This window comes from Salmo salar, chromosome ssa07, assembly GCF_905237065.1.
Source record: "Salmo salar chromosome ssa07, Ssal_v3.1, whole genome shotgun sequence".
NCBI lineage: Eukaryota > Metazoa > Chordata > Actinopteri > Salmoniformes > Salmonidae > Salmo > Salmo salar.
The window spans coordinates 66,053,168-66,079,069 of NC_059448.1; the positions used below are offsets into that span (position 1 = coordinate 66,053,168).

The 25,902-nt window shown below is 49.2% G+C and overlaps 1 protein-coding gene across 8 annotated transcripts in view; it reads right to left on the reverse strand.

The window, feature by feature from the left end:
- Window positions 1-560: 560 nt before the first annotated feature.
- Window positions 561-25,902, reverse strand: part of LOC106593735 (tyrosine-protein phosphatase non-receptor type 12) — a 115,629-nt gene continuing 90,287 nt past the window's right edge. Inside the window, exons 13-19 of one of the 8 annotated variants that reach the window (XR_006770703.1) lie at window positions 18,481-19,367; window positions 13,958-14,029; window positions 6,132-6,208; window positions 5,811-5,847; window positions 5,188-5,279; window positions 3,317-3,430; window positions 561-3,092 (exon numbers count right to left, since the gene is read on the reverse strand). Coding sequence is in view for 7 of the 8 variants with exons in the window: in XM_045722470.1 (XP_045578426.1) it covers window positions 3,031-3,092; window positions 3,317-3,430; window positions 5,205-5,279; window positions 5,811-5,847; window positions 6,132-6,208; window positions 13,958-14,029; window positions 18,481-19,367 (1,324 nt within the window). In the remaining variant the exon portion in view is untranslated. The remainder of the gene's footprint in view (window positions 3,093-3,316; window positions 3,431-5,187; window positions 5,280-5,810; window positions 5,848-6,131; window positions 6,209-13,957; window positions 14,030-18,480; window positions 19,368-25,902) is intronic. The other 7 variants (XM_045722471.1, XM_045722470.1, XM_045722472.1 and 4 more) reach the window with 7 other exon arrangements.

The window sequence follows — 25,902 nt, forward strand, 5'->3', positions numbered from 1 at the left end:
CCAGGCACTGAAGTAGACAGAAGTGGATGCTGTTACGGCCAGTCACGTCTGCAACATCCGTCTTTTCTTTGGAAACAGAAACACTACCCTGACATTAAATATGAATCCATCTTCATTTCCCAAGCAACACCATGAACATAGGCTACATACAACACAGCTGCTTGGACCATGTTACCACCGCCAGTCATAAGAAGTGTATTGGAACAAACCTAGGCTACTGCATATAGCTAGCTATATGATGGTATCAAGCTGAGGTTAATCAATACATGCAAACTGATATTTTGATTAGCTAGGTAGCTAACAAGCTAAAGATACTGTAATGTATACTGTGTGTGTGTGTGTGTCATTAAGCCACAAAGCACTTCCCAACTGTACTCTCCCGTTATTCTCTCCAGATCATTGAAGGATGCACCACTACTGCTAGGCACACTTATTCATAAATCAATGCCTTTAAAATTGGTGTTTGCACAGCTCCGCTTTCTCAATAATTATCTGAGAGACTAGTCCAGGACCTGAGCCAGATATGAAGCGAAGAAGAGTGTTGGCCAGTACACAATTCATTCCAGTTGTAGATCTTTATTCATTAAACTGAGCTTCCTCAATGGGACCAGTAGCTTCGGATTTGAAACGTGTAAACAATGTAATGTTATTGGAACATGTGAGCCCAATACATTCCAGAAATCTGCCCCGATAGAAGTGTGTGTTGGTGTCAGTGTGACATGCCTCATCAATAACTCCCCCACCTGCAGTCACAGGGAGGAAATGAGTGTCAAACACATGAGGAAACCCCCAGGTGTGTGGGAACTCATTTCATCAAACACATACTAAAACCCTTCCAATTGAAGTGTGTGTCATGCATCATATGTGCCAACCTACAGTGAGAAAATGTGTCACATTAGAACAGATGAAGGATAAACCCCAGGCCTAAGTGGACCTTAGATGGAACCGTGTGTGTGTGTGTGTGTGCGTGGAAAACCCCAGGTTGATGAGAACTCCCGCCTTGCTCACTTCCTGCTAAGTCCCAAGACAGTGCAATGTACTCATCCCTCTGAACACCTACAGCATGATCTCACACACACACACACACAGAGAATCCCCACCCACCCACACACACACACAGGAAGCCCCACACACACACACAGGAAGCCCCAGCGCTACTCCCCCAGCCCCTCTAGAGACTCTTTAAAACACAGTGTAGGAAAACAAGGAAGCATGTTCTACTTGATGTCTTTAGTCTTTACTGACGGGTCCATTGATTTCTGCAACATACAAACAGGTCTGTGTTGTGTGGGAGGAGGGGTGTTTCTTAGAGAGGCCTGTGTCCCAAAATGGTACCATGTTCCCTATATAGTGCACTACTTTTGACCAGAGTCCCCATAGGGCCCTATTCCCTACATAGTGCACTACTTTTGACTCGAGACTGGTCTGGTCAAAAGTAGTGGACTATATAAGGAATAGGGTTCCATTTGGGATGCAAGCAGTTTCCAAGAGGAGTGGACCAACCAACACGGCTGAGCACGTCGCTACACGTGCTGCAGCTGCTGATGATGGGAGAAGGGGGGCAGCACTCTCCAAAAGGCACAGGCGGGCTCCAAAACAAATGCTAGTGGTAGCAGTTAGGGTCCAAGGGAATTCAACTCCAGGCCTGGAACACCAAAGTACTCCTGGTTTAGTTAATTGATTGATTGAATCATGTCTCTGATTGGCCAGAGAGTCTAATCATCTGGTGATGTCATCACCAGGTATTAATTAGTCTGATTAGAAGGAGCGAGAGAGAAAGAAATCCAGGAGTCTTGAAGTCCTCCCAGACTGGAGTGGACTATCCCTGGTGTAGGGCAGAAACTGAAGAGAGGAGAAACGGCATATACAAAAATATCCTCTAGAATAGAATTTACAAAAAGAGCATTATCATCACACAATCTTGAGCCCGTTTGCCATCTCAGCAAGAGGACGGCGCTATGCCAGGTCCAGCTGATCCAAAACCGTTAAACATCATTAGAACAAAACCCTGCATTATTTGCTAGAACAAGAGGACAAATCATTTACAGTTGGAGGAACATTGGGGAGAGGGAGGGGTGTCATGGACAGATTTGTTACATCTTCTGTTAATAAGAATATTTAGAGATAGCACATTAAATATTATATACCTAGTTGCCCTGTACATTTATAAAACAATGCATATATAGCTATCGAGAAGTTAGCAAAGAAATGAAAATGAAAGTAAATAATATAACAGTAGTCCTCTGTCCCTAGTGATACATGTCTTCTTCTGTCATGGCATAATACAAGTCTAAAAGTACAGAAGATAAGAAAGTCAAGTATTTTTCTGGAATAGAAAACCAAACAAAAAGATGAATCAGGATCCAATGTGACGGATTGTTTCGGACTAAGAGTCAAATCCTAACTTGCATTTAAGACAAATTCTCTCCCATTCACATCCTCATGACTAAGTGAAAATTCAACTTAAGTGGAAGTTAGGATTTGCCCCCAAAGGGAATAAGGCAGGTTTGTATGGTCCCAGCAGAGAAGGAGATAAGATAATTGTACATCCCAAATGACACACTATTCCCTAAGTAGTGCACTACTTTTGACCAGAGCCCATGGTCCCTGGTCAAAAGTAGTGCACTATATATGGAATGGAGTTCCATTTGGGAAACACATAATAGCACCAGCACACAGAGAGCCCCTGGCAACTGGCACAAGTACAGCAGAAAGGTGTACCGTTGCATCCTGGGTAGATTATCTAAATTGCTTTGCAGATTGTGTTTTAGGCTTTGTCTCAAATGGCACCCTGTTACCTATATGTACAAGACTCTGGCCAAATATACAGTGCACTATATAGGGAATAGGGTGCCATTTCACATCTGCCCTATTAGTTAGGAAAAGATGGCAGTGTCCAAGGATGGGACAGCACCCAGTCATCTACTTCAAACACAGTGGCACTTGAAAGAGACAAGGTGAGGATCAAGGAGGATTTGGAGGGTGGAGGAGGACAGTGAAGGGGTCGTTGGCTATAGGTAGAAGCCATGATCATGTCCACTGTGTAGGGGGGTCCCTGGGGCCTTTGGGTTGTGTGCAGCGGTTACCGTATCCTGGAAGACAAGAGAAGAACAGTGATATGATTAAAGCGTTTGGGAGTTTCAGGCCACGTCACCTGAACAGGAAAAATTCTGGTTCTTGGTTGTGGTTATATGTTATGACTAGAAAGCAGAGTTTTCCTGGTCAGGAACAACTCAGGGCCCTAGTTATAGTAAACAACTATAGACACAACATGACCATATTTACTATCACTTTCCCTCCTCCTCCTCTCACCCACCCATCTCTGAGGAAGCCTTGCTCTCTGCTGTGCTGTCTGCTACTGTGGTGTTGGCAGCTGATGTTTCTACTCCTGCTGCATCTGAAATCTTCTTACTCCTCTCTCCTGACGGTTCTAGGACAAACAGACACAGTGTCAGGTTTCCCTGTCACGCAGTAACACACCGTAGCACACACAGAGCTGTTCCTTTAATAAATGCCTACAGTCTTATCATTTCAGGGTCATTTGTGGAACAGTGTATGCCTCCAGCAGACTAACTAGGAAACCTAATAAAACCAAGCAGGTTAAAAGATAAGCTTGGAGAAGTGTCAGATAAATACTACATTGGTAATTAGGTTACACAGACAGACTGCCTCTCTGCTCCCGACTCCAGACCAGACAGACAGACAGAACTCCTTCCAGACCAGACAGACCTCCAGACCAGACAGAGAGATAGACAGACAGACCTCCAGACCAGACAGAGAGAGAGATAGACAGACAGACAGACCTCCAGACCAGACAGAGAGAGAGATAGATAGACAGACAGACAGACCTCCAGACCAGACAGAGAGAGAGATAGACAGACAGACCTCCAGACCAGACAGAGAGAGAGATAGATAGACAGACCTCCAGACCAGACAGATAGACAGACCTCCAGACCAGACAGAGAGAGAGATAGATAGACAGACAGACAGACCAGACAGACAGACAGACCTCCAGACCAGACAGAGAGAGAGATAGATAGACAGACAGACAGACCTCCAGACCAGACAGAGAGAGAGATAGACAGACAGACAGACAGACCTCCAGACCAGACAGAGAGAGAGATAGATAGACAGACCTCCAGACCAGACAGACAGACAGACAGACAGACAGACCTCCAGACCAGACGGAGAGATAGACTAGACAGACAGACAGACCTCCAGACCCGACAGACAGACCTCAGAGACAGATAGATAGACAGACAGACAGACCTCCAGACCAGACAGAGAGTGAGATAGATAGACAGACCTCCAGACCAGACAGAGAGAGAGATAGACAGACAGACAGACAGACAGACAGACAGACAGACAGACAGACCTCCAGACCAGACAGAGAGAGAGATAGATAGACAGACCCCAGACCAGACAGAGAACAGACAGAACAGACCAGACAGAAAAAACAGACAGACAGACAGACCTCCAGACCAGACCTCCAGACCCGACAGACAGACAGACCAGACAGACCTCCAGACCCGACAGAGAGAAGATAGACAGACCTCCAGACCCGACCGACAGACAGACCTCCAGACCCGACCGACAGACAGACCTCCAGACCCGACAGACAGACAGACCTCCAGACCCGACAGACAGAGAGACAGACAGACAGACAGACAGACAGACAGACAGACAGACAGACCTCCAGACCAGACAGAGAGAGAGATAGATAGACAGACCGACAGACAGACCTCCAGACCCGACCGACAGACAGACCTCCAGACCCGACCTCCAGACCCGACCGACAGACAGACCTCCAGACCCGACAGACAGACAGACCTCCAGACCCGACAGAGAGACTAGATAGACAGACAGACCTCCAGACCACAGACAGACCTCCAGACCCGACAGAGAGAGAGATAGATAGACAGACCTCCAGACCAGACAGAGAGAGAGATAGACAGACAGAGAGACAGACCAGACAGACAGAGAGATAGACAGACCTCCAGACCAGACAGACCTCCAGACCAGACAGACCTCCAGACCAGACAGACCTCCAGACCAGACAGACCTCCAGACCCGACAGAGAGAGAGATAGATAGACAGACCTCCAGACCAGACAGACCTCCAGACCCAACAGAGAGAGAGATAGATAGACAGACCTCCAGACCAGACAGACCTCCAGACCAGACAGACCTCCAGACCAGACAGACCTCCAGACCAGACAGACCTCCAGACCAGACCTTTTAGATCATTTAACGACATCAATGATTCATTTCCATGGAGATCTGTGCAGAACAGAGTGATGTTTTACAGCCAAACCCCTGCTCTCTCCTAATCACCCATCTGAACATCAAACAGCAGAACAGAGTGATGTTTTACAGCCAAACCCCTGCTCTCTCCTAATCACCCATCTGAACATCAAACAGCAGAACAGAGTGATGTTTTACAGCCAAACCCCTGCTCTCTCCTAATCACCCATCTGAACATCAAACAGCAGAACAGAGTGATGTTTTACAGCCAAACCCCTGCTCTCTCCTAATCACCCATCTGAGAGGGAGGGACAAAACCACATCCGAGACTGACTGAGGCCCAAATCGCACTCTATCCCCTTCATAGTGAGGCCCAAACTGCACTCTATCCCCTTCATAGTGCACTACTTTGGACCAGGGCCCATGCACTATATAGGGAATAGGGTGTCATTTGGGATGCATATTAGGGCTTATGTTGGGCAATGAGATTTCCCCCCCCTCATGCCATCAGAGGCAGCATGGGCAGCCAATCATTTAGCCTAAACACTGAAGTGATGAGTCACCTACCTCTCTCTGCTACCTGTGCCTGTGTACTCCTCTGCTCCTGTGGAAAGAGAGAGGACACAGATTAATAACAGGGCTGAAGAAGAGTTGATGAGAGACGGACGGCGTATCTCAACGGATCATATAAAGTAGCCTAAAGCAGTTGTTCCTGCCTAGTACTACCACAACTCAATCAACACATCATCAAGCCCTTAATGACTTGAATCAGGTCTGCTAGTACTGGGCTGGAACAAAACCCTGCACACCCCGTGGGTCCCCAGAAGCAGGACTGGAGAACAGAAGTCTAGAGGTTGTTTCTATGAACATGGTGATAATGGTGTTTACCTGAGGAAAACCTTTTCCTGACTGGTCCTCTGAGATAGTCCAGTCTGATGATCCTGGTGCCTTCAACTCTGATGGGTCTGGAGATGCACAGAGAGAGAGAGAGAAAGAGGGAGAAAGTAAAAGACGAGAGAGAGAGACTTCCATAGAGAGACACCATAACTCTATATATTTGGTAGCCTTAGGTGCCAGGTTTCTAGGCTGCGGACACAAGAGCATGTCTGGCCATGACACATCCCTTTTCAACCGTCTTTATGTACCACTGACCTCCTCATTCATTCCATTGTAGCTGTAACTGTTCTTACATGCTGGAGGTCATTTAAGCGCCAATTACGACTGTTCCGTTGATCAACCTCTGTCTCCTCAGCTCTTAATGTTGACCCTGCCCTTCCTGTCTTCATTGTGTGTTTAACACTAGTTGGAAACGCAACACTAGTTGGGAAACGCAACACTAGTTGGGAAACGCAACACTAGTTGGGAAACGCAACACTAGTTGGGAAACGCAACACTAGTTGGGAAACGCAACACTAGTGGGAAACGCAACACTAGTTGGGAAACGCAACACTAGTTGGGAAACGCAACACTAGTTGGGAAACGCAACACTAGTTGGGAAACGCAACACTAGTTGGGAAACGCAACACTAGTTGGGAAACGCAACACTAGTTGGGAAACGCAACACTAGTGGGAAACGCAACACTAGTTGGGAAACGCAACACTAGTTGGGAAACGCAACACTAGTTGGGAAACGCAACACTAGTTGGGAAACGCAACACTAGTTGGGAAACGCAACACTAGTTGGGAAACGCAACACTAGTGGGGAAACGCAACACTAGTTGGGAAACGCAACACTAGTGGGAAACGCAACACTAGTTGGGAAACGCAACACTAGTTGGGAAACGCAACACTAGTTGGGAAACGCAACACTAGTTGGGAAACGCAACACTAGTTGGGAAACGCAACACTAGTTGGGAAACGCAACACTAGTTGGGAAACGCAACACTAGTTGGGAAACGCAACACTAGTTGGGAAACGCAACACTAGTTGGGAAACGCAACACCAGTGGGAAACGCAACACTAGTGGGAAACGCAACACTAGTTGGGAAACGCAACACTAGTTGGGAAACGCAACACCAGTGGGAAACGCAACACTAGTTGGGAAACGCAACACTAGTTGGGAAACGCAACACTAGTTGGGAAACGCAACACTAGTTGGGAAACGCAACACTAGTTGGGAAACGCAACACTAGTTGGGAAACGCAACACTAGTTGGGGAAACGCAACACCAGTGGGAAACGCAACACTAGTGGGAAACGCAACACTAGTTGGGAAACGCAACACTAGTTGGGAAACGCAACACTAGTTGGGAAACGCAACACTAGTTGGGAAACGCAACACCAGTGGGAAACGCAACACCAGTGGGAAACGCAACACTAGTTGGGAAACGCAACACTAGTTGGGAAACGCAACACCAGTGGGAAACGCAACACTAGTTGGGAAACGCAACACTAGTTGGGAAACGCAACACTAGTTGGGAAACGCAACACTAGTTGGGGAAACGCAACACTAGTGGGAAACGCAACACTAGTTGGGAAACGCAACACTAGTTGGGAAACGCAACACCAGTTGGGAAACGCAACACCAGTGGGAAACGCAACACTAGTTGGGAAACGCAACACTAGTTGGGAAACGCAACACTAGTTGGGAAACGCAACACTAGTTGGGAAACGCAACACTAGTTGGGAAACGCAACACTAGTTGGGAAACGCAACACTAGTTGGGGAAACGCAACACCAGTGGGAAACGCAACACTAGTTGGGAAACGCAACACTAGTTGGGAAACGCAACACTAGTTGGGAAACGCAACACTAGTTGGGAAACGCAACACTAGTTGGGAAACGCAACACTAGTTGGGAAACGCAACACTAGTTGGGAAACGCAACACTAGTTGGGAAACGCAACACTAGTTGGGAAACGCAACACTAGTTGGGAAACGCAACACTAGTTGGGAAACGCAACACTAGTGGGAAACGCAACACTAGTTGGGAAACGCAACACTAGTTGGGAAACGCAACACTAGTTGGGAAACGCAACACTAGTTGGGAAACGCAACACTAGTTGGGAAACGCAACACTAGTTGGGAAACGCAACACTAGTTGGGAAACGCAACACTAGTTGGGAAACGCAACACCAGTGGGAAACGCAACACTAGTGGGAAACGCAACACCAGTGGGAAACGCAACACTAGTTGGGAAACGCAACACTAGTTGGGAAACGCAACACTAGTTGGGAAACGCAACACTAGTGGGAAACGCAACACCAGTGGGAAACGCAACACTAGTTGGGAAACGCAACACTAGTGGGAAACGCAACACTAGTGGGAAACGCAACACCAGTGGGAAACGCAACACTAGTTGGGAAACGCAACACTAGTTGGGAAACGCAACACCAGTGGGAAACGCAACACTAGTGGGGAAACGCAACACTAGTTGGGAAACGCAACACTAGTTGGGAAACGCAACACTAGTGGGAAACGCAACACTAGTGGGAAACGCAACACTAGTGGGAAACGCAACACTAGTGGGAAACGCAACACTAGTTGGGAAACGCAACACCAGTGGGAAACGCAACACCAGTGGGAAACGCAACACTAGTTGGGAAACGCAACACTAGTTGGGAAACGCAACACTAGTTGGGAAACGCAACACTAGTGGGAAACGCAACACTAGTGGGAAACGCAACACTAGTTGGGAAACGCAACACTAGTTGGGAAACGCAACACCAGTGGGAAACGCAACACTAGTGGGAAACGCAACACTAGTTGGGAAACGCAACACTAGTTGGGAAACGCAACACTAGTTGGGAAACGCAACACTAGTTGGGAAACGCAACACTAGTTGGGAAACGCAACACTAGTTGGGAAACGCAACACTAGTTGGGAAACGCAACACTAGTTGGGAAACGCAACACTAGTTGGGAAACGCAACACTAGTTGGGAAACGCAACACCAGTGGGAAACGCAACACTAGTGGGAAACGCAACACTAGTTGGGAAACGCAACACCAGTTGGGAAACGCAACACTAGTGGGAAACGCAACACCAGTGGGAAACGCAACACCAGTGGGAAACGCAACACCAGTGGGAAACGCAACACTAGTTGGGAAACGCAACACTAGTTGGGAAACGCAACACTAGTTGGGAAACGCAACACCAGTTGGGAAACGCAACACTAGTTGGGAAACGCAACACTAGTTGGGAAACGCAACACTAGTTGGGAAACGCAACACCAGTGGGAAACGCAACACTAGTTGGGAAACGCAACACTAGTTGGGAAACGCAACACTAGTTGGGAAACGCAACACTAGTTGGGAAACGCAACACTAGTTGGGAAACGCAACACTAGTTGGGAAACGCAACACTAGTTGGGAAACGCAACACTAGTTGGGAAACGCAACACCAGTTGGGAAACGCAACACTAGTTGGGAAACGCAACACTAGTGGGGAAACGCAACACTAGTGGGAAACGCAACACTAGTTGGGAAACGCAACACTAGTTGGGAAGCAACACTAGTTGGGAAACGCAACACTAGTTGGGAAACGCAACACTAGTTGGGAAACGCAACACTAGTGGGAAACGCAACACTAGTTGGGAAACGCAACACTAGTTGGGAAACGCAACACCAGTGGGAAACGCAACACCAGTGGGAAACGCAACACCAGTGGGAAACGCAACACTAGTTGGGAAACGCAACACTAGTGGGAAACGCAACACTAGTTGGGAAACGCAACACTAGTTGGGAAACGCAACACTAGTTGGGAAACGCAACACTAGTTGGGAAACGCAACACTAGTTGGGAAACGCAACACTAGTGGGAAACGCAACACCAGTGGGAAACGCAACACTAGTTGGGAAACGCAACACTAGTTGGGAAACGCAACACTAGTGGGAAACGCAACACCAGTGGGAAACGCAACACTAGTTGGGAAACGCAACACTAGTTGGGAAACGCAACACTAGTTGGGAAACGCAACACTAGTTGGGAAACGCAACACCAGTGGGAAACGCAACACCAGTGGGAAACGCAACACCAGTGGGAAACGCAACACTAGTGGGAAACGCAACACTAGTTGGGAAACGCAACACTAGTGGGAAACGCAACACCAGTGGGAAACGCAACACCAGTGGGAAACGCAACACTAGTTGGGAAACGCAACACTAGTGGGGAAACGCAACACTAGTGGGAAACGCAACACTAGTGGGAAACGCAACACTAGTTGGGAAACGCAACACTAGTTGGGAAACGCAACACTAGTTGGGAAACGCAACACTAGTGGGAAACGCAACACTAGTGGGAAACGCAACACTAGTGGGAAACGCAACACTAGTTGGGAAACGCAACACTAGTTGGGAAACGCAACACTAGTTGGGAAACGCAACACCAGTGGGAAACGCAACACCAGTGGGAAACGCAACACTAGTGGGAAACGCAACACTAGTGGGAAACGCAACACTAGTGGGAAACGCAACACCAGTGGGAAACGCAACACCAGTGGGAAACGCAACACCAGTGGGAAACGCAACACTAGTTGGGAAACGCAACACCAGTGGGAAACGCAACACTAGTGGGAAACGCAACACTAGTTGGGAAACGCAACACTAGTTGGGAAACGCAACACTAGTTGGGAAACGCAACACTAGTTGGGAAACGCAACACTAGTGGGAAACGCAACACTAGTGGGAAACGCAACACTAGTTGGGAAACGCAACACTAGTTGGGAAACGCAACACTAGTGGGAAACGCAACACTAGTGGGAAACGCAACACTAGTTGGGAAACGCAACACCAGTGGGAAACGCAACACTAGTTGGAAACGCAACACTAGTTGGGAAACGCAACACTAGTGGGAAACGCAACACTAGTTGGGAAACGCAACACCAGTGGGAAACGCAACACTAGTGGGGAAACGCAACACCAGTGGGAAACGCAACACCAGTGGGAAACGCAACACCAGTGGGAAACGCAACACCAGTGGGAAACGCAACACCAGTGGGAAACGCAACACTAGTGGGAAACGCAACACCAGTTGGGAAACGCAACACCAGTGGGAAACGCAACACCAGTGGGAAACGCAACACTAGTTGGGAAACGCAACACTAGTTGGGAAACGCAACACTAGTGGGAAACGCAACACTAGTGGGAAACGCAACACTAGTTGGGAAACGCAACACTAGTTGGAAACGCAACACTAGTGGGAAACGCAACACTAGTTGGGAAACGCAACACTAGTTGGAAACGCAACACTAGTTGGGAAACGCAACACTAGTTGGGAAACGCAACACTAGTTGGGAAACGCAACACTAGTGGGAAACGCAACACTAGTTGGGAAACGCAACACTAGTGGGAAACGTATATATGCGGTCTTGTGATCTTTTTATATTCTAGTATTTTACTTAGTATTATTATTAATATTAGTTGTTCTATTAAAACTTCTTTGACATGCATGTTGTAGTTTGGAGCTGAAGAATTTCACTGTACCCTGTGCACGTTACTAAAACTGTCATTTGATAAATGTCACGAACACACAATCTAATGAGAGCATGTTAACTCCAGGGAATGCTAACTCTGCCCTCCATCCCTGTCTCCCTCCATCCATTCATCACTACCTCCCTCCATCCCTACCTCCCTCCATCCCTTCATCCCTACCTCCCTCCATCCCTGTCTCCCTCCATCCATTCATCACTACCTCCCTCCATCCCTACCTCCCTCCATCCCTGTCTCCCTCCATCCATTCATCACTACCTCCCTCCATCCCTGTCTCCCTCCATCCATTCATCACTACCTCCCTCCATCCCTACCTCCCTCCATCCCTGTCTCGCTCCATCCATTCATCACTACCTCCCTCCATCCCTGTCTCGCTCCATCCATTCATCACTACCTCCCTCCATCCCTGTCTCGCTCACTCCATCCATTCATCACTACCTCCCTCCATCCCTGTCTCGCTCGCTCCATCCATTCATCACTACCTCCCTCCATCCCTGTCTCGCTCCATCCATTCATCACTACCTCCCTCCATCCCTGTCTCGCTCCATCCATCATCATCACTACCTCCCCTCCATCCCTGTCTCGCTCTCCATCCATCCATTCATCACTACCTCCCTCCATCCCTGTCTCGCTCCATCCATTCATCACTACCTCCCTCCATCCCTGTCTCGCTCCATCCATTCATCACTACCTCCCTCCATCCCTGTCTCGCTCCATCCATTCATCACTACCTCCCTCCATCCCTGTCTCGCTCCATCCATTCATCACTACCTCCCTCCATCCCTGTCTCGCTCCATCCATTCATCACTACCTCCCTCCCTTCACAGCAGCACAGGGGTACATAACAGTTGAATGAGGGGGATTCAGAGAGGAACCATTAGAGGACAGTGGGGGGTGGGACTCAGGTTTGAGCGGACCAGGGTTATTTGACATAGCCCTGCTGGTACAAAAAGTTCCTTAACCAACTCAGAAGCTAATTTGGAAGTGGCAATATTTGTGCCACCTTGGTAATTGTGGCACCGCATTATCATATGTGTAAACAAACAAAAACATTCTTGCATTGAGAACCAGTCAGTAGCCCTGCTGCCTGTGGTAACAATAACGCAGCTCTCTGGAGGCTATGATGAAAAGTTCTAGTTGGGGAAACGTCCATTACCATTAACCCTTAGAGCTGGACCCAGTTGGACTCTGCTTATAATGATCTCTAGAATGAATTATCTGGCGGTCCTGCAACTTCTGCCCTTGGGCCTAATGACATCACCATAGTATCAATGTCAGTCAGGTACTGCTGCTGGGGAGATCTGAGCTGATCTGTAAAAACTCAGGGCCCTAGTTGTATTTGTAGACCTTTCCTGGGGCCTGAAGTACTTCCTGGTCTGGCCACATGGTGATGAAAACCTCCTGGCCCTATGTACGTCCCTAATAGAAGTTGAGTGGTGTTGGAACAGTAAGGAGATGTTTGGGCAACCTCAAGGCTTTTTATTTTTATTTAACTGGGCAAGTCCGTTAACAACAAATTCTTATTTACAATGACGGCCTACCCCGTCCAAACCCTAACGACGCTTGGCCAATTCTGCGCCGCCCGATGGGACTCCCAATCACAGCCAGTTGTGATACAGCCTGGAATCGAACCAGGGTCTGTAGTGACGCCTCTAGCACGGAGATGCAGTGCCTTAGACCGCTGAGCCACTCGAGAGCCCCCCCCTTTTGTATGGTGGTGTCCGGCTTACATCTACAGACTGGATATATACTGCAGAGAATCCGAGATGACTTCATTAAAAAGCCCGTAATTTCATTTCCGTGCTCTCTCAACAACAGTCATATCAACAGTAACCTGGAAGAGTTCTGAAGCTGAGATGACTGATTGAGAAGGCAAACCCATCCATGTTCAGGGTCTGCAGAGTTGTTTCTGGCGCCCTCTTGTGTCAGGCCACCACACTGCAGCAGAAGACAGCAGGCAGACCAAGGGGTGGAGCCAGTCCTGGAGGGCTGAAGAATTCCCGAAGGTGCAGGTTTTTGTTCCAGCCCAGGTCAAAAACACTCAATTCACCTTTTCACAATTTAAATAGGAGACTATGATTAGTTGATCATTTTAAATCAGATGTGTTAACTTACAGTTGGGCTGGAACAAAAGCCTGCAACACAGTGGCTCTCCAGGATGTTGGAAATTGCAGACCCTCGTCTGTAGTCTCATGACGCCAGTCATCTTACTACATCTCACCATTCCTGATGTATGAGACCAAGACTGGGAGATCAAGTTGATCCCTCGTCTCGGACCGTTAAAACACACCTGTGGCCAAAATGAAGGACTCTGGGGTTCTCTCAGGTAGAGGGGGAGGGGAATCTTCACTCTGGTCACTGTCTGGGTCAGAGGTCAGAGTACAGCAGGGGTTACTACCAGGGGTCAAAGGTCAAATCGACGGCCAATCAACAATCAAGCGAGAAACAGGTACATCTGAAATGATGATTAAGTACACTACTTTTAGCCAGAGCACTAGGTGAAGTAGTGCACTACTTTTAGCCAGAGCACTAGGCGAAGTAGTGCACTACTTTTAGCCAGAGCACTAGGTGAAGTAGTGCACTACTTTTAGCCAGAGCACTAGGCGAAGTAGTGCACTACTTTTAGCCAGAGCACTAGGTGAAGTAGTGCACCACTTTTAGCCAGAGCACTAGGTGAAGTAGTGCACCACTTTTAGCCAGAGCACTAGGTGAAGTAGTGCACTACTTTTAGCCAGAGCACTAGGCAAAGTAGTGCACCACTTTTAGCCAGAGCACTAGGTGAAGTAGTACACTACTTTTAGCCAGAGCACTAGGTGAAGTAGTGCACCACTTTTAGCCAGAGCACTAGGTGAAGTAGTGCACTACTTTTAGCCAGAGCACTAGGCGAAGTAGTGCACCACTTTTAGCCAGAGCACTAGGCGAAGTAGTGCACTACTTTTAGCCAGAGCATTAGGTGAAGTAGTGCACTACTTTTAGCTAAAGCCCCAGGTGAAGTAGTGCACTACTTTTAGCTAAAGCCCTAGGTGAAGTAGTGCACTACTTTTAGCTAAAGCCCTAGGTGAAGTAGTGCACTACTTTTAGCCAGAGCACTAGGTGAAGTAGTGCACTACTTTTATCCAGAGCCCTAGGCGAAGTAGTGCACTACTTTTAGCCAGAGCACTAGGTGAAGTAGTGCACCACTTTTAGCCAGAGCACTAGGTGAAGTAGTGCACCACTTTTAGCCAGAGCTCTAGGTGAAGTAGTGCACCACTTTTAGCCAGAGCTCTAGGTGAAGTAGTGCACTACTTTTAGCCAGAGCACTAGGTGAAGTAGTGCACTACTTTTAGCCAGAGCACTAGGTGAAGTAGTGCACCACTTTTAGCCAGAGCACTAGGTGAAGTAGTGCACTACTTTTAGCCAGAGCACTAGGTGAAGTAGTGCACCACTTTTAGCCAGAGCTCTAGGTGAAGTAGTGCACCACTTTTAGCCAGAGCTCTAGGTGAAGTAGTGCACTACTTTTAGCCAGAGCACTAGGTGAAGTAGTGCAGTGTAAAGACAAAGGTACCATTTCAGATGCAGCCAGAGAGAAGCTCAGAATACATCCTCCCAGATTCAGAGCCATAACCACCAAGACAACACGCCACAAAGCCAAGCAGAGCCAAAATCAACACCAAACCATTCAATCATTCCCATCAAATCACAGCTGTTTACATCACAAGCCAAGAGATCATACAATCAGAGATCAGGTGATTTTGAGATCATGATTAGGATATCGCTCGATTCCCATCAGCTGCTTTTGATCAAAATCCCATCTCTGGGCAGTTAAGTGATTGTCAGGACATTGTGCATAGCGTGGCAATATAGGAGGCTTTACACCCGTGCACACATGCACTGTTCCCCCCCACCCACACAAATCCATCCAGGCACCCACCGATCCCCTTTCCAGGACCCACTGAAACATCTCCTGGTGCTTGACCACTAGCCAGCTCTCGGTCTCACACACACACACAGCCTGCCTCAGCTCATCCAAGTGCTCACAGCACTCTCCGCTCCATCCCTTCCATCCCTTCACCTCTATCTCCATCCTTCCATCTCTACTGAGGAGTCTTTCCACATCAACTATCCTCCCAGACGCTGTCTGCTTCCTCACTCACACTCAGCCTAACAACTCTGTCTGACAAGGGCATGTTGGGAAACAAGAGGTTCCAGGAGACATTGTTCATTGTGAAAACACATTATTGAGCTGTAGTCCATTGTGCTCAGGTTATCCACACCACTCGCCTGCTAGCAGAGCCTTTTGTACATCCATAGCCCACTTTATTTCCTGTCTAGAAGTCTGCGATTATGCACGGACGCTCAAATGGCTATTCTACTGTGTCTAGTCTCCTCTCCTGTCTGAAAACACCCTGTTGAGGCCTAGCAACACCTCTCCTGTCTGAAACACCCTGTTGAGGCCTAGCAACACCTCTCCTGTCTGAAACACCCTGTTGAGGCCTAGCAACATCTCTCCTGTCTGAAACACCCTGTTGAGGCCTAGCAACACCTCTCCTGTCTGAAACACCCTGTTGAGGCCGAGCAACACCTCTCCTGTCTGAAACGCCGAGCAACACCTCTCCTGTCTGAAACGCCGAGCAACACCTCTCCTGTCTGAAACGCCGAGCAACACCTCTCCTGTCTGAAACACCCTGTTGAGGCCGAGCAACACCTCTCCTGTCTGAAACACCCTGTTGAGGCCGAGCAACACCTCTCCTGTCTGAAACACCCTGTTGAGGCCTAGCAACACCTCTCCTGTCTGAAACACCCTGTTGAGGCCTAGCAACACCTCTCCTGTCTGAAACACCCTGTTGAGGCCTAGCAACACCTCTCCTGTCTGAAACACCCTGTTGAGGCCTAGCAACACCTCTCCTGTCTGAAACACCCTGTTGAGGCCGAGCAACACCTCTCCTGTCTGAAACACCCTGTTGAGGCCTAGCAACACCTCTCCTGTCTGAAACACCCTGTTGAGGCCTAGCAACACCTCTCCTGTCTGAAACACCCTGTTGAGGCCTAGCAACACCTCTCCTGTCTGAAACACCCTGTTGAGGCCTAGCAACACCTCTGCTTGGGGAAAGCAGAACAGCCTGGTACATTACAGTCTGTCCCCCAAATGGCACCCTTTTGTCAAAGGTAGTGCACTATATAGGGAGCCATTTGGGATATAACCTACATTGCAAACCAGCTCAGTCGTGGGGTAGCCGGGGGCCCTGTCTGCACCACAGACAGATGTTAGATGAATCCATGCTTTGGCCCACAGAGCACCACTAATGGCTCACATCCAATGGGGTGACATGCAGGCAGACACCTCCCCGCCAAGCACGGATGGTCAGAAAGCACCACATGCCATGAGCTCAGAGACATGAACAGCAGAGCCCGAAGACACATGATCAGATGTTTACTCATATCACCTTCAGAACATTTCACATAGTCAACAAATCATCCAATAACAGACTGTCTGACAAGTCTTACATTACCCATCAACATAACCCCACCTTAGACTTACCATTACCCCTCTCATCTTAAGACTTACCATAAGCTGCTTCCTCCCACTCAGGCCGCCCCATCTCCCACACAACCCATAGACATAACCCCACCATCTTTACATAGCCCCACTCAGCCTCCTGTACTGTCCTGTTCTGTTCCTTCACTGTCACAGAATACTATGGTAACTCCAACGTGAGCCTTGAGTCTACAGCCTAAACCCTAAGCCAGGGCCTGCTAGAGCAGCTGAAATACAGAACTAGACACCATCTAATAACACAGACAGTGTGGTGTGACACTATCGTGCCGTGGTCCGTTTATTAGCCTCCAGTGAGACACCATTATGTGTGTGTGTGTGTGTGTGTGTGTGTGTCTTCTCCTCATTCTACAGTGGACTAGGACTGGGTTACCATGGTAAAACAGCAGATTACGATTTACTGTACTTCAGAAAATGAGTGACTATAGCAGGTCAGAGTTGGAAGAAAAAATACAGAAATAATTCAGTTTATTGACACTTTTTGGGGGGGGGGGTTACAAGACATGATCATTTTAGTTCCATGGTTTAACAAATTTTATAACAATATATTCAATGTATACAAACAGTATCTGTTTTATACATAATTAAAATGTTAATTCTCCACATAAGCCATCCATAAGCAAGTCTGTGTGTATATAATTAGTGTATATTGCAAGTCAGTGGTCTGAAACTGGCAGTTAGACTGGTCAGTCTCCATTGTCCCTCACAGTGCTGTGTGTTTATATTCACCTGTGGTCTACATACCTTGTCTCTGTGTGTGTGTGTGTGTGTGTGTGTGTGTGTCTCTGTGTGTGTGTGTGTGTGTGTGTGTGTGTAGACAGCTTTCGACAGCCTGTCATTACAGTGTGGCCTGCCAGTGCCCTCTGGCCACGGATGTAGTCTCCAGCTCTCCACAAACTGACCCTAGATCTGCCTGTCAGCTGCTACTCCACCCTACAGCTGACCACAACAACCCCTGACCCTTAGTCAGCCCTTATAATAGGACCCCAACCAGACCACCTGGGTTCAAATACTATTTGAAATCTTTAACATACTTTCAGCGTTTGCTTTAGTCTTCCTGGAGACGTAAATTGATCCATTGCCCCCAGGCAAGCTCAGTCAAGCACAGATGAAGTATTTGCAATGATTTCAAATGGTGTTTGAACCCAGCTCTGACCCTCACTCCCAGCCCATCTTCTGTCCCTGTGTCTGGTCCCTAGTCTGTTTTGGTCAGTAGTACCACAGCCCAACAGAGTTAGGGAAGTAGGTTAGGTAGTAAAAGCCCTAACGTAACCACGTACTTGATGCCGTTTCCGTCGGCGACCGTTGCTCGGCGATGGACATGGTCGACACCTTCCTGGGCGGGTGTTCTCCATGGGCCGCCGTAACCGTGGCCGTAGCCTTGGAGGACCATGAAGGTCTGGAACACTCCCCTCCTCCATCTCCCTTCACATCAGGGAAGTCTGAGTGCAGAGGATTGGTGAAGCTCAGAGCAGTCCTGACAGGGGTGGAGGTGGAGGAGAGGGGCTGGGAAGAGGACAGATTGGAGATGGGGAGGCTCTCTGACCCAGCCACCAGGGCTGGAGGCGTGGGGGCTTTCTCTGGGCTGATCCAGCCTGCCTGACCCCCCTTCTCCCCCTTAAGGGGCAGGTGGTTGGGGCGGGAGGAGAGGGGTCCAAAGGCGCCCTGGTGTGTTATGTTGGGGGGCCCCCCGTCGGCCCCTGAGTCCTCAGAAAGAGAGGAACTGGAGGTGTTGGAGCGGGCCTTGAAGGCAAGGGATCTATGCAGCTTGCTGTTACCATCGAAGCTCTTAGGACCCTCCTGTAACGGAACCTTCTGTATCTCAATACTCAGCTTCCTCTCTAGACGCACTGCCCCGTCCACTGGGGAGGGGGAGGAGGGAGAGGGGGCCTGGGCAGGGGGGCCTCCTGAGGGGACACTGTCCAACGATGTCTTGTTATAGTTCTCCTTCAGGTCGGGGGCTTGTTGGGCTTTCTGGGGCTGCTGTTGTTGTTGTGCAGAGGCCAGGACGTGGATGACAGGCTTGGGGTGGTAGCGGTCGTTGTCCTGACGTACGTTGGTGACGGTGGGGAAGGCAGAGGGGGGTGATGGGGTCAGGATGGGAGGAACCGGGCGTGGCTCTGGGGGCTGAAGGATCTCCTCTTTCACGTCCCCTTCCAACTGACTGCTGAGAGAGAGGGAGTGGGGGGAAATGGGAGAGAGATATAAAGACAGCGAATAGCAATTCAAACTTCATATTTATGCCACTAGATGGCAGACTTCAATGTACACGACAATAGCGGGGCAAAACGTGTCTAAATCCAAAACAACTTCTCTAAACGTGCATAATATCATGGATTTACCACAGTAATCTACCTGAAATACATCACAACATAAGAGCAGATCATCTAATACAATGTGTGTAACGCAGTTACCTAGTGACCCCGGGGAGTTACCTAGTGACCACGGGGAGTTACCTAGTGACCACGGGGAGTTACCGAGTGACCACGGGGAGTTACCTAGTGACCACGGGGAGTTACCGAGTGACCACGGGGAGTTACCGAGTGACCACGGGGGGTTACGCAGTTACCTAGTGACCACGGGGGGTAACGCAGTTACCTAGTGACCACGGGGGGTAACGCAGTTACCTAGTGACCACGGGGGGTAACGCAGTTACCTAGTAAACACGGGGGGTAACGCAGTTACCTAGTAACCACGGGGGTAACGCAGTTACCTAGTAAACACGGGGGGTAACGCAGTTACCTAGTAAACACGGGGGGTAACGCAGTTACCTAGTAAACACGGGGGTAACGCAGTTACCTAGTAAACACGGGGGTAACGCAGTTACCTAGTAAACACGGGGGGTACCTAGTGACCACGGGGAGTTACCTAGTGACCACGGGGAGTTACCTAGTGACCACGGGGAGTTACCTAGTGACCACGGGGGTAACGCAGTTACCTAGTGACCACGGGGGGTAACGCAGTTACCTAGTGACCACGGGGGGTAACGCAGTTACCCTAGTGAACACGGGGGGTAACGGGGGGTAACGCAGTTACCTAGTGAACACGGGGGTAACGCAGTTACCTAGTGAACACGGGGGGTAACGCAGTTACCTAGTAAACACGGGGGTAACGCAGAAACCTAGTAAACACGGGGGTAACGCAGTTACCTAGTAAACACGGGGGTAACGCGGTTACCTAGTAAACACGGGGGTAACGCAGTTACCTAGTAAACACGGGGGTAACGCAGTTACCTAGTAAACACGGGGGTAACGCAGTTACCTAGTAAACACGGGGGGAACGCAGTTACCTAGTAAACACGGGGGGTAACGCAGTTACCTAGTAAACACGGGGGTAACGCAGTTACCTAGTAAACACGGGGGTAACGCGCTTACCTAGTAAACACGGGGGTAACGCAGTTACCTAGTAAACACGGGGGGTAACGCAGTTACCTAGTAAACACAGGGGGTAACGCAGTTACCTAGTAAACACAGGGGGGTAACGCAGTTACCTAGTAAACACAGGGGGGTAACGCGGTTACCTAGTAAACACGGGGGGTACCTAGTAACCACGGGGAGTTACCTAGTAAACACGGGGGTAACAGTTACCTAGTGAACACGGGGGGTAACAGTTACCTAGTGAACACGGGGGGTAACAGTTACCTAGTGAACACGGGGGTAACAGTTACCTAGTGAACACGGGGGGTAACAGTTACCTAGTGAACACGGGGGGTAACAGTTACCTAGTGAACACGGGGGGTAACAGTTACCTAGTGAACACGGGGGGTAACAGTTACCTAGTGAACACGGGGGGTAACAGTTACCTAGTGAACACGGGGGTAACAGTTACCTAGTGAACACGGGGGGTAACAGTTACCTAGTGAACACGGGGGTAACAGTTACCTAGTGAACACGGGGGTAACAGTTACCTAGTGAACACGGGGGGTAACAGTTACCTAGTGAACACGGGGGGTAACAGTTACCTAGTGAACACGGGGGTAACAGTTACCTAGTGAACACGGGGGTAACAGTTACCTAGTGAACACGGGGGTAACAGTTACCTAGTGAACACGGGGGTAACAGTTACCTAGTGAACACGGGGGTAACAGTTACCTAGTGAACACGGGGGTAACAGTTACCTAGTGAACACGGGGGTAACAGTTACCTAGTGAACACGGGGGGTAACAGTTACCTAGTGAACACGGGGGGTAACAGTTACCTAGTGAACACGGGGGGTAACAGTTACCTAGTGAACACGGGGGTAACAGTTACCTAGTGAACACGGGGGGTAACAGTTACCTAGTGAACACGGGGGTAACAGTTACCTAGTGAACACGGGGGGTAACAGTTACCTAGTGAACACGGGGGTAACAGTTACCTAGTGAACACGGGGGGTAACAGTTACCTAGTGAACACGGGGGTAACAGTTACCTAGTGAACACGGGGGGTAACAGTTACCTAGTGAACACGGGGGGTAACAGTTACCTAGTGAACACGGGGGGTAACAGTTACCTAGTGAACACGGGGGTAACAGTTACCTAGTGAACACGGGGGGTAACAGTTACCTAGTGAACACGGGGGGTAACAGTTACCTAGTGAACACGGGGGGGTAACAGTTACCTAGTGAACACGGGGGGTAACAGTTACCTAGTGAACACGGGGGTAACAGTTACCTAGTGAACACGGGGGTAACAGTTACCTAGTGAACACGGGGGTAACAGTTACCTAGTGAACACGGGGGTAACAGTTACCTAGTGAACACGGGGGTAACAGTTACCTAGTGAACACGGGGGTAACAGTTACCTAGTGAACACGGGGGTAACAGTTACCTAGTGAACACGGGGGGTAACAGTTACCTAGTGAACACGGGGGTAACAGTTACCTAGTGAACACGGGGGTAACAGTTACCTAGTGAACACGGGGGTAACAGTTACCTAGTGAACACGGGGGTAACAGTTACCTAGTGAACACGGGGGTAACAGTTACCTAGTGAACACGGGGGGTAACAGTTACCTAGTGAACACGGGGGGTAACAGTTACCTAGTGAACACGGGGGTAACAGTTACCTAGTGAACACGGGGGGTAACAGTTACCTAGTGAACACGGGGGGTAACAGTTACCTAGTGAACACGGGGGGTAACAGTTACCTAGTGAACACGGGGGGTAACAGTTACCTAGTGAACACGGGGGGTAACAGTTACCTAGTGAACACGGGGGGTAACAGTTACCTAGTGAACACGGGGGTAACAGTTACCTAGTGAACACGGGGGTAACAGTTACCTAGTGAACACGGGGGTAACAGTTACCTAGTGAACACGGGGGGTAACAGTTACCTAGTGAACACGGGGGGGTAACAGTTACCTAGTGAACACGGGGGGTAACAGTTACCTAGTGAACACGGGGGGTAACAGTTACCTAGTGAACACGGGGGTAACAGTTACCTAGTGAACACGGGGGGGTAACAGTTACCTAGTGAACACGGGGGGGTAACAGTTACCTAGTGAACACGGGGGGTAACAGTTACCTAGTGAACACGGGGGTAATACCACAGTAGACCTCTATTTCCTCCACTGTGACATAACAGTGGAATCTGGCTGAATGGAACTCAGAGAGAGATAGTCGACCAGCCTTCCTTTCCAGGAAACTGAGGTTGTCTGCTAGAGTGGGTGACATGGTAACCACAGAGGGATGGAACATTCAGAACTTCAGAAACGTGTGTGAACTGTCAAGTTCCATCTCCTGAACTCTCACACACACACTTTCAGCAGGATGTGGTCGTGTGCCAAATAAAGATCACATGACAAACGCAGGTTAATGCCCTGCACATGACTACGCAGTACACACACAGTCAGTGTGTTCTCAGAGAGTCAGCCAGCCAGCTAGGACTACAGTCAGCCAGCCAGCTAGGACTACAGTCAGCCAGCCAGCTAGGACTACAGTCAGCCAGCCAGCTAGGACTACAGTCAGCCAGCCAGCTAGGTCTACAGTCAGCCAGCCAGCTAGGTCTACAGTCAGCCAGCCAGCTAGGTCTACAGTCAGCCAGCCAGCTAGGTCTACAGTCAGCCAGCCAGCTAGGTCTACAGTCAGCAAGCCAGCTAGGTCTACAGTCAGCCAGGCAGCTAGGTCTACAGTCAGCCAGCCAGCTAGGTCTACAGTCAGCTAGCTAGGACTACAGTCAGCTAGCTAAGACTACAGTCAGCTAGCTAGGACTACAATCAGCGAGGACTACAATCAGGCAAGTGGCTTGAAGAAGATCTCCGTTACTATCAGTAGCTACAGGTAACTGTCAAAATAAAGGAAACACCAACATAAAGTGTCTTAATAGGGCGTTGGGCCACAGCGAGCCAGAACAGCTTCAATGCACCTTGGCATAGATTCTACAAGTGTCTGGATCTCTATTGGAGGGATGTGACACCGTTCTTCCAAGATAAATTCCATCATTTGTTTTTTTGATGATGGTTGTTGAAAACGCTGTCTCAGTCACTGCTTCAGAATCTACCAGAAATGTTAAATTAGGTTGAGATCTGATGACTCACACACACACACACACACACTTTAAGCCCCCTATGCTCCTTTGAGACTCAGTCACAGAGATCTCTTCTTCTAGCCATGGTAGCCAAGATAATGGGCAACTGGGTATTTTTTATACATGACCCTAAGCATGATGGGATGTTAATTGCTTAATTAACTCAGGAATCAGACCTGTATGGACCACACTTTCAATATACTCTGTGTTCCTCATTTACTCTAGTGTTTCCTTTATTTTGTCAGTTACCTGCATGTTGTTGATGAGTAGGGCATGATGGGATCTTTGGGGGCAGAATATCACAGCTGTTCCTGTCTATTGATCTGAACAAGCTCAGAACAACCTATTATGGTGCTGATGACCACCATAGAGCTCCTAATATACCATTACCGAGGGTTTGATTCACGCAATGGCCACACGTACTGAGTACAGGTCCTAGACCAGACCAGAGAGTCTCCAGTACTGAGTACAGGTCCTAGACCAGAGAGTCTCCAGTACTGAGTACAGGTCCTAGACCAGACCAGAGAGTCTCCAGTACTGAGTACAGGTCCTAGACCAGACCAGAGAGTCTCCAGTACTGAGTACAGGTCCTAGACCAGACCAGAAAGAGTCTCAAGTACTGAGTACAGGTCCTAGACCAGACCAGAGAGTCTCCAGTACAGAGTACAGGTCCTAGACCAGACCAGAGAGTCTCCAGTACTGAGTACAGGTCCTAGACCAGAAAGAGTCTCAAGTACTGAGTACAGGTCCTAGACCAGACCAGAGAGTCTCCAGTACTGAGTACAGGTCCTAGACCAGAGAGTCTCCAGTACTGAGTACAGGTCCTAGACCAGACCAGAGAGTCTCCAGTACTGAGTACAGGTCCTAGACCAGAAAGAGTCTCAAGTACTGAGTACAGGTCCTAGACCAGACCAGAGAGTCTCCAGTACTGAGTACAGGTCCTAGACCAGACCAGAGAGTCTCCAGTACTGAGTACAGGTCCTAGACCAGACCAGAGAGTCTCCAGTACTGAGTACAGGTCCTAGACCAGACCAGAAAGAGCCTCCAGTACTGAGTACAGGTCCTAGACCAGACCAGAGAGTCTCCAGTACTGAGTACAGGTCCTAGACCAGACCAGAGGGTCTCCAGTACTGAGTACAGGTCCTAGACCAGACCAGAGAGTCTCCAGTACTGAGTACAGGTCCTAGACCAGACCAGAAAGAGTCTACAGTACTGAGTACAGGTCCTAGACCAGACCAGACAGAGCCTCCAGTACTGAGTACAGGTCCTAGACCAGACCAGAGCGTCTCCAGTACTGAGTACAGGTCCTAGACCAGAAAGAGTCTCCAGTACTGAGTACAGGTCCTAGACCAGACCAGAGAGCCTCCAGTACTGAGTACAGGTCCTAGACCAGACCAGAGAGTCTCCAGTACTGAGTACATGTCCTAGACCAGACCAGACAGAGCCTCCAGTACTGAGTACAGGTCCTAGACCAGACCAGAGAGTCTCCAGTACTGAGTACAGGTCCTAGACCAGAAAGAGTCTCCAGTACTGAGTACAGGTCCTAGACCAGACCAGAAAGAGCCTCCAGTACTGAGTACAGGTCCTAGACCAGACCAGAGAGTCTCCAGTACTGAGTACAGGTCCTAGACCAGACCAGAAAGAGTCTCCAGTACTGAGTACAGGTCCTAGACCAGACCAGAGAGTCTCCAGTACTGAGTACAGGTCCTAGACCAGACCAGAAAGAGTCTCCAGTACTGAGTACAGGTCCTAGACCAGACCAGAGAGTCTCCAGTACTGAGTACAGGTCCTAGACCAGACCAGAGAGTCTCCAGTACTGAGTACAGGTCCTAGACCAGACCAGAGAGTCTCCAGTACTGAGTACAGGTCCTAGACCAGACCAGAAAGAGTCTCCAGTACTGAGTACAGGTCCTAGACCAGACCAGAGAGTCTCCAGTACTGAGTACAGGTCCTAGACCAGACCAGAGAGTCTCCAGTACTGAGTACAGGTCCTAGACCAGACCAGAAAGAGTCTCCAGTACTGAGTACAGGTCCTAGACCAGAGAGTCTCCAGTACAGAGTACAGGTCCTAGACCAGACCAGAAAGAGTCTCCAGTACTAAGTACAGGTCCTAGACCAGACCAGAGAGTCTCCAGTACTGAGTACAGGTCCTAGACCAGACCAGAGGGTCTCCAGTACTGAGTACAGGTCCTAGACCA